This window comes from Trichoplax adhaerens, genomic scaffold, assembly GCF_000150275.1.
Source record: "Trichoplax adhaerens TRIADscaffold_6 genomic scaffold, whole genome shotgun sequence".
NCBI lineage: Eukaryota > Metazoa > Placozoa > Uniplacotomia > Trichoplacea > Trichoplacidae > Trichoplax > Trichoplax adhaerens.
Window position 1 is genome coordinate 81998 of NW_002060948.1, and position 14694 is coordinate 96691.

At 32.9% G+C, this 14694-nt stretch overlaps 3 protein-coding genes across 3 annotated transcripts; 2 read left to right on the forward strand and 1 right to left on the reverse strand.

The window, feature by feature from the left end:
- Positions 1 to 856: 856 nt before the first annotated feature.
- On the forward strand, positions 857 to 3963 carry TRIADDRAFT_57035 (uncharacterized protein; the record flags this gene model as incomplete). Its single annotated transcript, XM_002113120.1, has 10 exons — positions 857 to 904; positions 1213 to 1307; positions 1621 to 1750; positions 1827 to 2085; positions 2224 to 2297; positions 2438 to 2693; positions 2922 to 3019; positions 3317 to 3365; positions 3435 to 3678; positions 3894 to 3963. 10 exons carry the CDS (start codon positions 857 to 859, stop codon positions 3961 to 3963), a joined length of 1323 nt encoding a protein of 440 aa, XP_002113156.1.
- Positions 3964 to 4022: 59 nt separating this feature from the next.
- Positions 4023 to 4574, reverse strand: TRIADDRAFT_57036 (uncharacterized protein; the record flags this gene model as incomplete). Its single annotated transcript, XM_002113498.1, has 1 exon — positions 4023 to 4574. The coding sequence occupies one exon, from the start codon at positions 4572 to 4574 to the stop codon at positions 4023 to 4025; it is 552 nt and encodes a 183-aa protein (XP_002113534.1).
- A 2076-nt stretch (positions 4575 to 6650) lies between these two features.
- On the forward strand, positions 6651 to 9917 carry TRIADDRAFT_27246 (uncharacterized protein; the record flags this gene model as incomplete). Its single annotated transcript, XM_002113121.1, has 13 exons — positions 6651 to 6777; positions 7091 to 7170; positions 7330 to 7436; positions 8073 to 8141; positions 8214 to 8275; positions 8368 to 8450; positions 8684 to 8753; positions 8888 to 8972; positions 9105 to 9206; positions 9279 to 9370; positions 9450 to 9557; positions 9644 to 9725; positions 9839 to 9917. Coding segments are annotated over 13 exons (1146 nt in total), but the record flags the coding sequence as incomplete, so codon positions are not given.
- Positions 9918 to 14694: the final 4777 nt, after the last annotated feature.

Sequence of the window (14694 nt, forward strand, 5' to 3'; positions counted from 1 at the left end):
CAACAATATAAGACATCAATTCGATATTCAATGTTTATACGTGATAGCTATATCCTCTACATTTAAATGTCTAGTACAATAAAAATTCACTAACGTTCTAGTTTATCACTCATTACGCTATTGCTTTGACTGTAAGGTTACTCTATAATAAAAGAACATTTAGTAAAATAAACGTTTTTGCCATTTCAGAATCCATTGAGTTTATTATTGTAAGGGTGACCATTATAACTTCTGGTTAATGAATTTAATAATTATATTATATGCTCACATTGTTTCACCAATGTTGTAAAGGCTTTAAACGGAGTTTAATAATAGTACGTGAATCGAAAGTAGAATAGCAGTATTTAATCTATGCAGCTATAGAACTTAGTGAATTACTTCTCTTTTTCCTTGATATTAATAAAAAAACTGCTGGCTAATCGATATCAGGAATTATGACGCCCATAATTTATTTAATTAATCTTTCACGCTAATGGTTGTTAATGTGTGGTTAGGCTGTTGCGTAGAATTCTATTTTATGGTCATACCGTAATCGTCTACAGATTGATTTTGTACGCGCGTATATTGCTCTCAGTTTGATATTTCATTACAAAATTTGATTGACGATGTTGGTGAAACGCCTTGATTGATTAAATAAAGCGTATACCATAGACTATGTAAATACAGTACATGTATAGTAGGCCTAATGACCAAGTAGAAAAAGATATTGAAGCAGTTCTGTTAGAGCTTACGAATCGAGTAATCAAACAGTTTAGGGATTACTGTATAATGCATCTCCATTTGGAGACTTATCAATGTGTTACAAGAAGAATTAATCTAGTATTCATATTCTGTTATTAATTAGATCAGGATCAAAATGATGTGCTATAAATGTGCTGCAAAATTTGGTCTTCTTAAGCGTCAGGTAATTTATCTACATTTTATGAACGTACGATTGGAAATAAATAAATTTCATTTATTGATTGATACAGTGTTATAATTTAACATAACGTCATATATACAACATACAGTGTAGTATTCGTTATCCTACTCGATTTTATATCCGTGCATAGGGTGATCATACTTTTGCTTGCACAGAATATATTGCCAAAATTTATGTAAATCTGTACAAGTAAATCGTGCTAGTAAATAAGAATTAGCTACTGTTACTTAATTTACCGTATTAATTCTGATTTTTGAGCTCTTAACTGATTTCATACTTATTACAAACAGAATTACTGTAGACGCTGTAATAAGTTATTCTGCAAGAATTGCCTATTCAAATCCACTCATGATGGTAATTTGATCTGTAAAGATTGCTTAAAGAAGTAAGTTAAAATTAGATTGACAATTTGAGCTCTATTAAATAAAATTGTGCGCACTTACATAACTGTGTACTTATAGTACTGGTAATGGTAATGGGACAAATTAGGGTATTAGTAATATGATAGTCAATAGTCTTTATAATGTAATATCAACGGTACGTATATAGAATTTTTAAAAATTACATCTTAGTAATCTTTACTTGGTAATAATAAATTTACCGTAATATCAAAGTGAAAGTGATACGTATATTGAATTTCTAAAAATCGCAACTTTGTAATTTTACTTGTTAATAATCAATTTACCGTAATATTAAAGTAAAAGTGATACGTATAGAATTTCTAAAAATCGCATCTTTGTAATTTTACTTGTTAATAATAAATTTACCGTAATATTAAGTGAAAGTGATGGAAATAAGCAAAAGGCATCGAAAGCTGTTAATGAACAGGTATACTGAATTGAATTAAAACGTAAGATAAAGATTTTTATCTTAGTATTTTACAGCAATATTGTTACTTCTGTAGGCAGCTAGTTTTTCCTCACTTAATTATACAAGTGCTCAACTTACCGCGCAAAAACAACGCAGCAAACACGCTAACCAGAGAGGTAGTGGACTTAAATATACTAACAGTGAAGAAGATTTTCATTCCTCTAACGTACAAAGTGTAAAGGATATTGAAGAACGACTAGAGCACCTTCGTAATGAGAAAGAAAGAGTAAACGTCTGCGATACCAAAGATATCAAGGAACGACTTGATAAACTGAAGGACAATCCGTGTAAAGGTAAGTATGCATAATTTAAATACTTTCTTTCGATATCAATAGTAAGACTATTCAGTTTATAGGCAACCAATTCCTGTACTATTGCTTAGGGATCCAAATTAAAACTATTATAACTTTTTTATTTAATATGTTGATTAGTATCGGATAAAGATATCGAAGAACGCTTATGTAAACTACGTGGTGAGAACTATTCCAGCACCAAGCAATCACTGGTAACTTAAATATTTACGTTACAGTCAAACGACCGAACTGAGGATTATAATCTCTCTGATATTATGTCATAGTTTCCAAAGTAGAAGGAGCACTTATAAAATTTCTCAAGCTCGCTGCTTATTATTGTAATTTACTTTAGCTGGTTCAGAAACATCGAACCGAAACCGAACAAATTGATGAGTTAATCAACAGAACTGAGGACGAAGTTCAATTAGATTACGGGCCATCATCCATTAAGCCACCGCAGGAATTACTTTCAGAATCTAGCACTAATCAGGCAATGGATATTTCCGAAGCTGAAAAACTTATGCAACAAATGCAGATAGATATGATAGAAGATGATAAATTACAAGATAAAGTAAAAGACTTAGAATCAAGACTTAAAGCCTTGAAGGGTAATTACTGTAGTTAGCTAGTTCTCAATAGTGCTATCACATTGGTGATAGACTGCAAGATCCAGATAGAGAATTTACTAATATACTTGTAGTCGTATTTATAGTCTGTATAGTAGAGTAGTTATTTTATAGAACATGGAAATTTTACGCTGATATGTTATTTATGTATATTGGAAATTACCAGCTATAAAGACAACTTGTTTATTAATTGGTGTATTAATTTATTAGCTGATAAGGAAAATCAAGGTGCACATGGATTCAACGCTTATACCGATGAGGTTGACAGCGATGATGATGAAACATCAGCTAGCAAATTACTAAAGCAGGTACGATGTAACCGATAAGGATTTTAATTTTCTTAGAAATTAAGTCTCAAGTCTGTGTTCTTTGATTGAGTTTAAATTTAATAATGTTAGCTCATGATAGAATACAGTGATAGTATTAGATTGGAACATTTTTGCTTCAAGGCACCAAAAGATTATAAATATCAGCATTTGATACATCGCTCAATTGTAGTTATACTGTATACATTTTCACCTAGAGAACTATACAGACATAATTATTCCATTACATTTACATTTAATACCTTTGCATAAATTTTTGTTTCTTAAATTTATGATAAGATTATACTAGAAGCTCAGATGGATCAAGGTCTTCAACAGTCTGGATACGGTTGGTTTAATAAAGTATCAATTTTGTATACATGTGTTTTTGGTATAAATATTATTATAATCAAAATAGGATTGCTATGCGATAGTATTCATCTTGATTTTTTAAGGTCTGCATTTAAGAATAGCAGAGATTTTCATCTTGCTAAGATATTGAAATATGGAATTTACTTAACACTAGGAAATTTACTGGAAAAGAAGGCAAACCATGACGATGAAGAAGACGAGGAATTACCATGGTGTACGATATGTAATCGGGATGCTTCATTACGATGCCGCGGATGTGATGATGATTTATATTGCAAGAGATGTTACAAGTAAAAATAGCATAAAATTACCAGTGTTCGAATGGCATTGCACCTGCTAGTGATGCAGTTTACTTCCAAGCATACAATATTTATGTCATATCTATTGTGCCAGTTACAGCATAGTTTGTACAAGATGTTTAAGCTTAAGTGTTATTATTTGTAAGATTGTATGGTCCTATTGTGTTTAAAAAATGTCTTTTAACCATTTTACAATCCTTTTCTAGAGAATGTCACCAAAGCGAAGACCCTGAAGAACATTTCGTAGTCTCTTACAAACCTAAGCGAAAATCTTAAAAAAATAATGTGTTGCGTCTATGAATTGTACTGTATTACAGCGCAATAATTGAAAAATTCTATTTTGTGGTAACTTCCGCCTCAGGTTGATCATATCCTGCAATTGGTGGAGTAAAAGTTGGCCCGTTGCATTGATATGGGAATAATTGTGGATCGGCTTGTAAAGCTTTAGCATAGAGCGATGGAGATAAAACCTTTAATTGAAGCAACGCTTGATTTCGACTTTTGTATATATCTTGAAATTTGATTAAATCCGAACGGTGTTGGTTCATCTTATATCGAGACCATTCCTTTAATAATAAAATTCTTCTCTCCTCTTCCTCTGGATTGTTGTTTTGGATATTTCTTTTTCTGTCCTCTTTTAACCACTTACTATCTACAGGAGGATCGACAAATTTTTTACGTTTCTTTGCCTCTTCTTGTTCTTGCTGAGCTGCTTTAGCTAGTTTAGAGTTTAATTTTGCCTTTTGTTGTTGTTGTTGGGTTAGTTTATTTTTTACTTTGGATTTTTTTTTCTTTTTTCCATCACCACGTATTGGAATAACATAGCGGACGCTTAAAGCAGTTGATCGCAAGCCAAAAACGCTCATCGCTCTTGTGATTGCAGCCATATTGCACGCTTGCCGAGCAGAGGGCTGGAGGATGCGATTGAGAGTGCGTTGCAGTGTTGAGTCTCCTACAGTATGTACAGTACTGTACTGTACAGTACTGTATGCTACTACAATACAGTACTGTACTGTAGTCCAGTACAGTACAATGTACTGTACATGCGGTACACTCACGAATTTGACTGAACAGTACGGTACAGTGTACTGTACAGCAGTGCTTTGTGTGAATTGACCCTGGTCCGGACCGAACCAGACCAGAGACCATGAAGACCTTTAGCAGTGAACAACATTCTGTATCGGAGTGCGACGTCTCTCCAATTTCTGTCTGACTGCTGACTCAGTGCCACGATAAAATCTGGGACTACTCTTCTCACAAAGTGGATCGATACAGTACAATGTACTGCAAAGTATGTACTGTATACTGTAGTACAGTACTGTACTGTACTGCAGCATTCAGAATCTATAGTGTAACAATATTCTGTATCGGGAGTGAGGCGTCCCTCCGAACTCTGTCTGAATCAATGCGAAGACAAAATCACGGCCTGCTCGAAAGAACGGACGGACACGATACGATCGTTTAGCTATCCTAGCGAGGAGTCCTTCACAGTACGGCGTTGGAATACCGACTATGGACAATATATCTGCACTACTTGTACAGTACTACCATGAGCAATAGCTCTGTTATCTACACCGACTATTTTTGTAATGAACGGCCGCTACAGTGGACAGTATTCTGTATCGGGAGTGAGATGTCACTCCGAACTCTGAATCAATGCGAAGACAAAATCACGGACTGCTCGAAAGAACGGACGGACACGATACGATCGTTGGCTTTACTCTAGTTGGCTATCCTAGCGATGTACAGTATAGTACAGTACACACATGATTTTGTAATGAACGGCCGCTACAGTGTACAGTACACTGTATACTGTACACTGTACAGTACAGTATTCTGTATCGGGAGTGAGATGTCACTCCAAACTCTGAGTCAATGCGAAGACAAAATTACGGACTGCTGGAAAGAACGGACGGACACGATACGATCGTTGGCTATCCTAGCGATGAGTACACCCATGATTTTGTAATGAACGGCCGCTACGCGTCCCTCCCTCTTTCTAGTAGTCCCTGGTTTTACACACGACAGTGTGTAAAACGGTTATAATGGTAGCGTACTGTAAAATGCCTGCAAAAAAATGTCGGCCTCCTCATTTCTTACAGCTTTCCACCGTTTCCAGCCCCCTTGTCATTTGAATAGTCACTGACAAAGTGTTCGCTACTGGGCCAGAATGGGCTGGGGCCGTTATAAGGCTGTCAAAGTCCTTTTCACTTGTCAACACTACAGTACTGTTCACTGTATAATCTACAGTACTGTGCAAGTCATACTGTACCGTACTACAGTAGACAAATGTACAGTATAGTACTGTACAGTACTGTACGACTAGACGGTCATCAAGCGCCGATTACAATCAGTAGACGTTACTATGACATAAGTTCATAATAGAAAACCAATTTCAAAAACGAGTTGAAGGAGAAAAAAATCTCATCAACATCAAGTGATGCCAATAGAGCAGGAATGATGGACGATGATGACTACGATAACGATTCCTTTTGCTCTGATGCAGATGCCTCATCATCATCTGTTTCATCATTGAGTGAAGAAGATGATGAAAGTGATCAAGTAGATGAAAAGTAAATACACCCATCCTACACTTGAAAGTGGAGGGATAACATCATTATTATTATTATTATTATTATTATTATTTTGGTAATTTGGGTAATATTGATTGGATAAATAATGGCTACGTAAATTATTAAAAATTTCAGTCGTTGCCTAAAATTCAAGTTGTTTCTATCATTAGGATGATAGAGTACAAGTCAATTAGTGTATTGAGCTCTATTAAATCGATGCATGGATTAATATAGAAAGACAGTAGATTAAATCAGTGCGGTGGACAATAGCGAGCATGTCGTTAATGACTGTTTTGATTGCATACTAATCAGTGTGTGAAGTATGATGGAGAATTGCAGTCATGAGCTATTGACAATCATAACTGCTACTAAATATTGATATCTATATACGATTACATTACTTCTAGCAAAGAGCCGGTCATCTTGTGGGCTGGCCCTAAAAAAGATTTACCCGTAATTATTTTTCGACCCGAGCTGACTGCATGTGCTGTCGATCAACGCTATAAATCGATAGGAGGTAAGATGTTAATTAACTACCTATCCGTATAGACGATAAATCATCCTTATTATCAAATAAATCAATCAATCATGCATGCATAATACCAACCAATGGTCTATCATGAAAAATAAATACTAGCCATCGTTAACGAAATACGGTATACTAATAGGATATCAGTAATAGTGAAAGAAGAGATAAGATAGCTAAACCATTCAATAATTAATTTGTCTAATATGTAGCCATAAAGTTCTTGCTACGCTTGTTGAGACAGCAACCAAACGTCGAATTGTTAATGATTTAAATATGGTCGATATTTTATATCATTTCATAGATAAATTCCACATGGCTTATAAAGTAATGTGTGATTGTAAATTAATCCATCAAGTATTAACAGCCCATGGATTTCGAGAGGTAGCGCTTTCTTCATGTAATCCATAACATGCTTATGTTAATGCTGATAGACATAAATAAATACGTAATTATTGATACTAACATGGATTAGCCAATAATTAATTTATTTTACAATGTTAAAGTAGTGCTAACTTATCTCTCTTTGATATTATGGATTAGGCTCATCCTAATAGTTCCAATTTTAATATAATGTGGACTGGATCACATTTAAAACCTTATCTTATGCGCGGTCTCCTCGATTACCAACGCATTAATCATTTTCCTAGGTCTTGCAAATACATCGTGACTACCTTTTTTTTTTGCTATGAATTACTTCTATGTTGATCATTGTAGTTTTATGTCATTAAATAATTGCTGTAAGTAGTGACTATACACCTTTTATACTATTTTATTAATTATTAGTAACGACTAAATAGATGGCATCATTTAATTGCATACTCGCTGAGATTACAATTATTAATTATTAAATTGTTACTTCAAATCAATCATCTATATTGCCCCTAAAAGTGTAGGTTATAGTTAAATTAAGTTACAACCTATTAGATACAGTTGATTTTCAAAATTCGCAATTTTGGCTTAATTGAAAGTTATAATGCTATATCAATAAGGGAGCCGTAGAGCTATAAGTATGTTTCAAGAATTAGATGCTATTAGTAGATTGCTCCATAAATACATTAAATCAAGAAAACCTTATCGTTATTTACTCTCGTTCATATATTCGTATAATAATAGTCTGTTATTGATATGAGTATTTAACGTTTAGGTGCTACTAGTAAATCGCACTGTAAAATACGTTATATCTGGAAGATTTATCGTCACTTTTCACTGTTTCATGTGATAAGATTCTATCATAATTATGCATATCAGCTTAACCTATACTAAATTTCGATAACGAAAAATAGATCGTACGAGGTTACACGCAAAGATCGAATGTTTAAGAATGTGCAAAGGATGCAACATCAGGTAAGAGAGTACCGTAATATTTGGGTCTACCGATTTAGTTTATTGATTTTAGGCCAATTATAATTTAATTTTTAGTCAAGCAAGACCTTTGATTTTGTACCAAAGACTTTTGTATTACCAGAGGAATATAACGAATTTTATGGTAATTATTCATGCAACATTTGATTTTGTTGTCTTTTGCTACGGAGAATTTCGCTTATGATCGTAAGTAATCAAAGCTCCACTTTTAAATAGCAACATTTAAGAGAGAAAAAGGACTATGGATTGTTAAGCCTATCGCTTCATCTAGAGGTCGTGGAATATTTCTGGTCAGCCAAGTAAGTCAAGAAATATATCGTCTAAATTTCCATTTGGATAAATTTCTTTGTTTTTGTTTTGCATTAACCTTGTCGGATTAATTACGTTTTTCTAACGTATCATAGTTTAGATACCATATTATAATCCGTGTAATGTACTGCAAATTGACTTCTCTTATTATAGTTTTAGTTTATCTTTGTTACTAAAATGATAGACTTTACCATAAAATTTGTTATGATGTCAACTCTTATAGCCGAATCAAGTCCCTCTAGATGAAAAGTTAGTTGTGTCCCGCTATGTTCGCAATCCTTATTGTATTGATGGTAAGTTTTATTTTTGATTTACAAATCTAAAGAATGAGATTCATTTATAAATCTATTTACATTAATGCATAAATAATATTTGTACTGATGCAAATACTTAAGCTATTATTCTTTTTTAATGCATACTCACCTAGGCTATAAATTTGACATTCGATTGTATGTTCTTGTAACATCCTACGATCCGTTAGTAATTTACTTGTATAAAGAAGGCCTAACAAGGTATCGTATAACTCTGTTAATTTATTGATAATCTTGGATGACGACACTAATCACCTTGGCTTACGTGGGAAGTTTTCATCTTTCAATTAGGCATTAACTTATGATCATAATCTTTTTTACTGACCATCACAGATTTGCTACTATGAAATATGACAATGGAGTTAGAAATATAAATAAAGCTTGTATGCATCTGACTAATTATAGTATCAATAAGAAAAGTAACGATTATATCAGGTATAGTATAGGAGATGCATATCATGATAAAAGTCTGATCCTATTCACCAATGTTATTCTCCTTGCCTACAGATGTGAAGACCCAAACGTTGAAGATTTTGGTAACAAATGGAGTATGAGTGCTATGCTTAGATATTTAAATGAATATGGAGAAGATACTACTGGTAATGCACACTAATAATTGATATAGAAATTAAGAGTATTCTAATTTATTTAATTCTTGACGAAATTCCTCTATTATAGCCTTGATGATTAGAATTGAAGACGTCATAATTAAGACGATAATAAGTGCTGAGCTACCTATTGCAACGGCCTGCAAATCTTTTTTGCCACATAGAAGAAATTGCTTTGGTATAACTCCAACGATTCTTCATAACTTGGATTATTGATTATGGTTTTATTATACTGCATTTTTGCTGTGATTCAATATATATTAGAGATTTACGGATTTGACATCCTGGTAGATGAAGACCTTAGACCGTGGGTACTAGAAGTTAATCTATCACCTAGTTTAGCATGGTCAGTTAATACAAAATATGTAATAATAATAATGAAAATATGGTATTACAAGTATAATTCAATAATCATGTAATTAACTAGTCGGCTTTTCTGCTTATCAAATTTTATTGCAGTGATACACCTATGGATTTCAAAATCAAGTCTAGCTTAATTTGTGATACGTTCAATATCATTGGTGAGTTTAATTTATAAGATTTAGCAAATTCTCGGTACAGCATCAAGTATTATCGACTATTCTTACAGGAATCGCCGCACATGATCCGATTATAACGAGAAAGCCCATGAAAATTTCACATCAGTTAAATAAAGCGTATGGGAACGATTCTGTAAGCATAGAGACATTGCATAGGGGAGATGGCAATTTTTTTAAATTTGCATACTGTTAAATGCAGAATGATAATTATTTTCACTTCAAACTGTAAAGAATTCTAGGGCAAACTCTAGTGCTAAGATTAAAAGGCCAGGGTTGCCATTTCGTCTTACTCAGGATGAGGCACGATTAATGTATGACATTAAAGAGGAACATAAAAGGCGAGGTGGTTTCGTGAGGATATTTCCTTCTCCAGATTCGTTAGAATTGTATGGGTAAGGGTCATTTTAGATAGTTATATATTCGTAATTGTATTTTTAATTATTTACTTACTGGAAATCTATAACTGTTTTATTCAGGTTATACTTAGAGCAGCACAGCACTCTAAACGCGACATTGTTCTGTAGCCTCTTTCCTGAGAAGTATGCTTAATTAATAAATAAGAATCTTTCAATCGCATTTGGAGATATAAAGGTACCTAAAGGTAGTATTATCTAACTGAATGAATTAATTACTCTCTTTAGGGCTAAGCAACTGATGGTTAACGAAAATAATTTCAAGTGGAAACGAAAGTATGGAAAGATAATTTATGAAATTATATTTATATTGTTAAATTCTTGATGATAAAAAATTTATTATGTTACTGTGATTTGATGTAGGTCTGTAGTATTACATAAACATTTATGTCCGCAGAGTGTGCTGACCGTAAGTAAAAATTTCTTACAATCAACTTGTAAATCCTTTTGTAGTAGAGTGGCATTACAGTCAGTTTTAATTTACGGGAGGAGCCGTATACTGTCATTTCTAAAAACTGCAACCTAATCATTAAATATTTTGAATTTTTGATCATATGATAAATGGCGTAGTATTATTACATTTTTGGTTATTTGAACCCACTTTATACAATCAATAGAGTCAGCAGTAAAAACCGTGTTCAAATCATTGTACAGAATTAGATATTAAAATGGGAGATCGGCTTTGTTTTGTATTCCAAAGTGTATCAATATTGTACTCATTTTACATTTCTTAATTGTGTAAAATTGCAAACTTTTAGCATGAAGGCAATAGCCACGCAATTACACTTGAAGAACGAATGGCTCATTATCAGAGCAGTTTGTCGTTTGTAAGTTGCTCGAAAGCTTCAGCTAGTAATCTTTGTAATGATAAAATTTCTAAAATCAAAACATAAATTATAAATAGGGCAAGTTTTCACCTATGAAATCAAACAAAAATCGTTCATTAACTGGTGAAAATGCTACTGGTACATCTAGTAAATACATACGTATAGAGTTATTAATAAGTTTTACGTCAATAACACCAAGGAAAATGTTGCTTTTATGATCTGTAGAAATGGTAAATGAAAGGTCTGGCTATCATCAACCTTTAGCACAAGGAGAACTAGAGTCTACAGATCGAAAACATAATGTCCAAATGGCGCAGCCTAAGGTCACTAAGGTGTTTACTCGTTCTACATCGGATAGTTTAGTCCATAATGTTTCAAAGAAAGGAAATATGTTAAGGTATTAACAAAAAGTAACCATTTTTATACGTTTTTACTTCTGTTGAATATTTGATTGGGAATTATGGTATAATAGCTAACGAAATATCAACTGTAAATCTTGCATAATTTATACTATACCACCTAATGAATATTCGTTATCAATTTTGATAAAATAGTAAAATTGAGGTTCGTCAAGCTTTTTCAACATACTTACAGAGAATTCAGCAACGTTGGATTATGGAAGCGAAGTACTAAATTAAATATATCCATAGTTGATGCAATATGTTTACGCAATCTTAGTGTATTGTAGGATTAAACGGTTTCTGAATGTACCTATATATAAGAGTAACAACAACAATATTCTTTTTTTCGTAAATATTTTACAGGGAACCGACAGAGGATGAAGCTCATACCAAAGATACGCAATTAGTAAGTTATAACTAAATGATAGTTTTCCGAACATCCCGTCAATCTTGTTTACAATTATTGCTTATTTCGGTACTGGTTATAAATATTTATACTAGGATTTAGTCATCCAATTTCTTAAACGCGCTGTGCTAAACTTGCAACAACCATTTATTGTTGATATACCGAACCGAAAGCTACCGATTCACCATAGGTTTATTCTGATAATAGCAAATAATTGATTTTAACAAGAGCCTTGCAATACTTTAGAATAACTCGTATATTTGAAATGATTGTAGGAAGCATATACTAGCCAAACAACTAGGAAATTTTATTCAGATTTATGAACGGGTATGTACAGCAATACTGTATTATTATATAGCTAGTGTTCTGTAGTTTTGTTGTATGTATTAGTGATTCGATTCTACTTAATAAATAGGAAACTAAATCGCTTAAAGTAACTCTACGCGGACCTATGGGAAAAAATGGAAGTACTGTCTTAGATAATGCGTTTTCAGAACAAGTCTTTACTAAGTTTCTTTACTTGGCAAGGTGATATATTTACACGTATATGTTACAAACTAATGTATTGACAACTTACTACTAAAATACCGTGATAATTGATAGCTTTTATAAGTTTAATGTGTTATAGTATCGAATATCACATATTTAATATACTTAGATATTGCAAAAATACAGTAAAATCAACTCTAGCAAAAGCATTTTACCATTTCCATCTTGTTTATTAAAAGTGAAATTGTTACTAATTTTTTACTTTGTATTTATGCAGTGAACAGCAACTTGAGGAGTTACTAACATCATACACCAAAGAACATAAATCAGCTGGCATCTTTTTGGGAACAAGCTTGCAGAGAAGAAGACCTTCATTAGAAAATAATAGAGATAGGTTCAACTCTGTCAGTAGCAATCAAACGGATAATAAAGAATCAATGAATGTCAATGTAATGGTTCTATTTTGCTAAATTGCTTAACTTCGAACAATAGTTTAAGAAAGATTTTTACTCTAACACTACGACATTGTTTTATAGGACGTAATTAATCGATTTTCTAATGGATTGACATTGGATCTTAAAGAGGATCGACTTCGGAATACGATTGCAAGCACTACTAATCAGCTAAAACAAAGTAGCGAGTTAACCGACTATGCTCACTGGATTGATGACGAAGGTGACGTTCCTAAACGTAGAAGTTCATTTGTGATTCCTGCTAAAGGTAATTATATATTTATGATGAATTAAATTTTAAGAACATTTTTACTGCGGTTAGGCTATTTCTATCCGTGATAACGTTTAAAGTCTCAATGTTTTATTTCTTTACGGCTTCTGAGCCTTTAAGTACGGTAATTTACATTAGTGAAATTATTTCAGATAAATTATATCATTGTATACCTTGTCCAGTATAAGTTAGCTACGACGAACAGTGATTGGAAATTCATGTTTAAGCTCTTTAATTAATTTACATAGAGAGATCACCCTACGCAGAGCCATTATCGAAACGGCCACAATCGGCTAAAGCGCGATCCCATACGAGATCAGCAGGTATTAGAAAAAGTGTTTTGTTGCTTGTTGGCGGCGAGTCTGATAACCTGTCATAATTTGATACTTGATACTTAATATCAAAGTCGTTTATTTAGTAATCCTTTCTTGTTTCTAATCATGGCAGATCATCATATCAATACATCTATTAGTAGTCGGAATATGAACAATAATCAGCAGATTCATGGTGATGATGCAATAGCGGCTGCTTTGCGCAGACTTGCTAGCCGGCAAGCATCTCGTAAATATTCAGCGAATGGGCGAAATACCCCACTATATCAAAATATAAGGTAACAGAAAAATGCAAATAAGTGGATGATTACAACAATGCTTGAAGATTTTTGTTTTAAGTTATTATGTAAGCAACAAAGATGAAACTGTGCTTAATTAACTTATAAATTCTAATATTTTAACATCAGGCTTTGTGCAATTTTTTATCTCGGTTAGATAGTTACTATGTGTTGATTTTATTGCCTATAATTTAATACAGAAAGTACAGTATTTGTCTATTTATCTTTATTTAGTTAATCTACTGTAGCAACACATTCGATAGACACCCTATCTTTCCAATTTCTCAATTTAGTAACGACGAAAGGAGAAAACCAGTGATTCATGATGGGTCATGGGAAAAGGAACTATCGGATAATAGATCAGGAGAGACGGATGGAAATTACGGTATATGCGTATCTAGCGTATATATATGAATATACTGTACAAGTTTCTGCTGCAGTACTACGTTACTATATTTGATTCATCAGGTTTTTCAGAAACGAAGTTTTCTTACTCAAGTAAATCTAATCATGCATTACTTTTATAGTTCTTAATGACATAGTATTTTAACTTATAGATGTTAAACATACGGTACCACGCCCTCCGCCTAATCCACAAGGTAACCGCAGGCCTATGAGTAGTAAACGCGTAGCCAGGTAAAAATCTAATAGCTAGGATTGCCGTTAAGTTGTTATAATTTCAATCTTTCGCAGAAATAGAACTTAATATTTGTAAATCATGTATTGTAACAGATTATCTAATACAATGAATATGGATCCTCATGAAATCCGTCAGAAATTGGAAGAATATAATAATTATTTAAGGAGGGAAAAAGTAAAGAAAGGTAAGTTACCAAATATAAAAGTTTATAATTTATTTAACGCTAAACTAGTTGTTTAAGAATATTTTAATCAAAGTTTTGCAGCT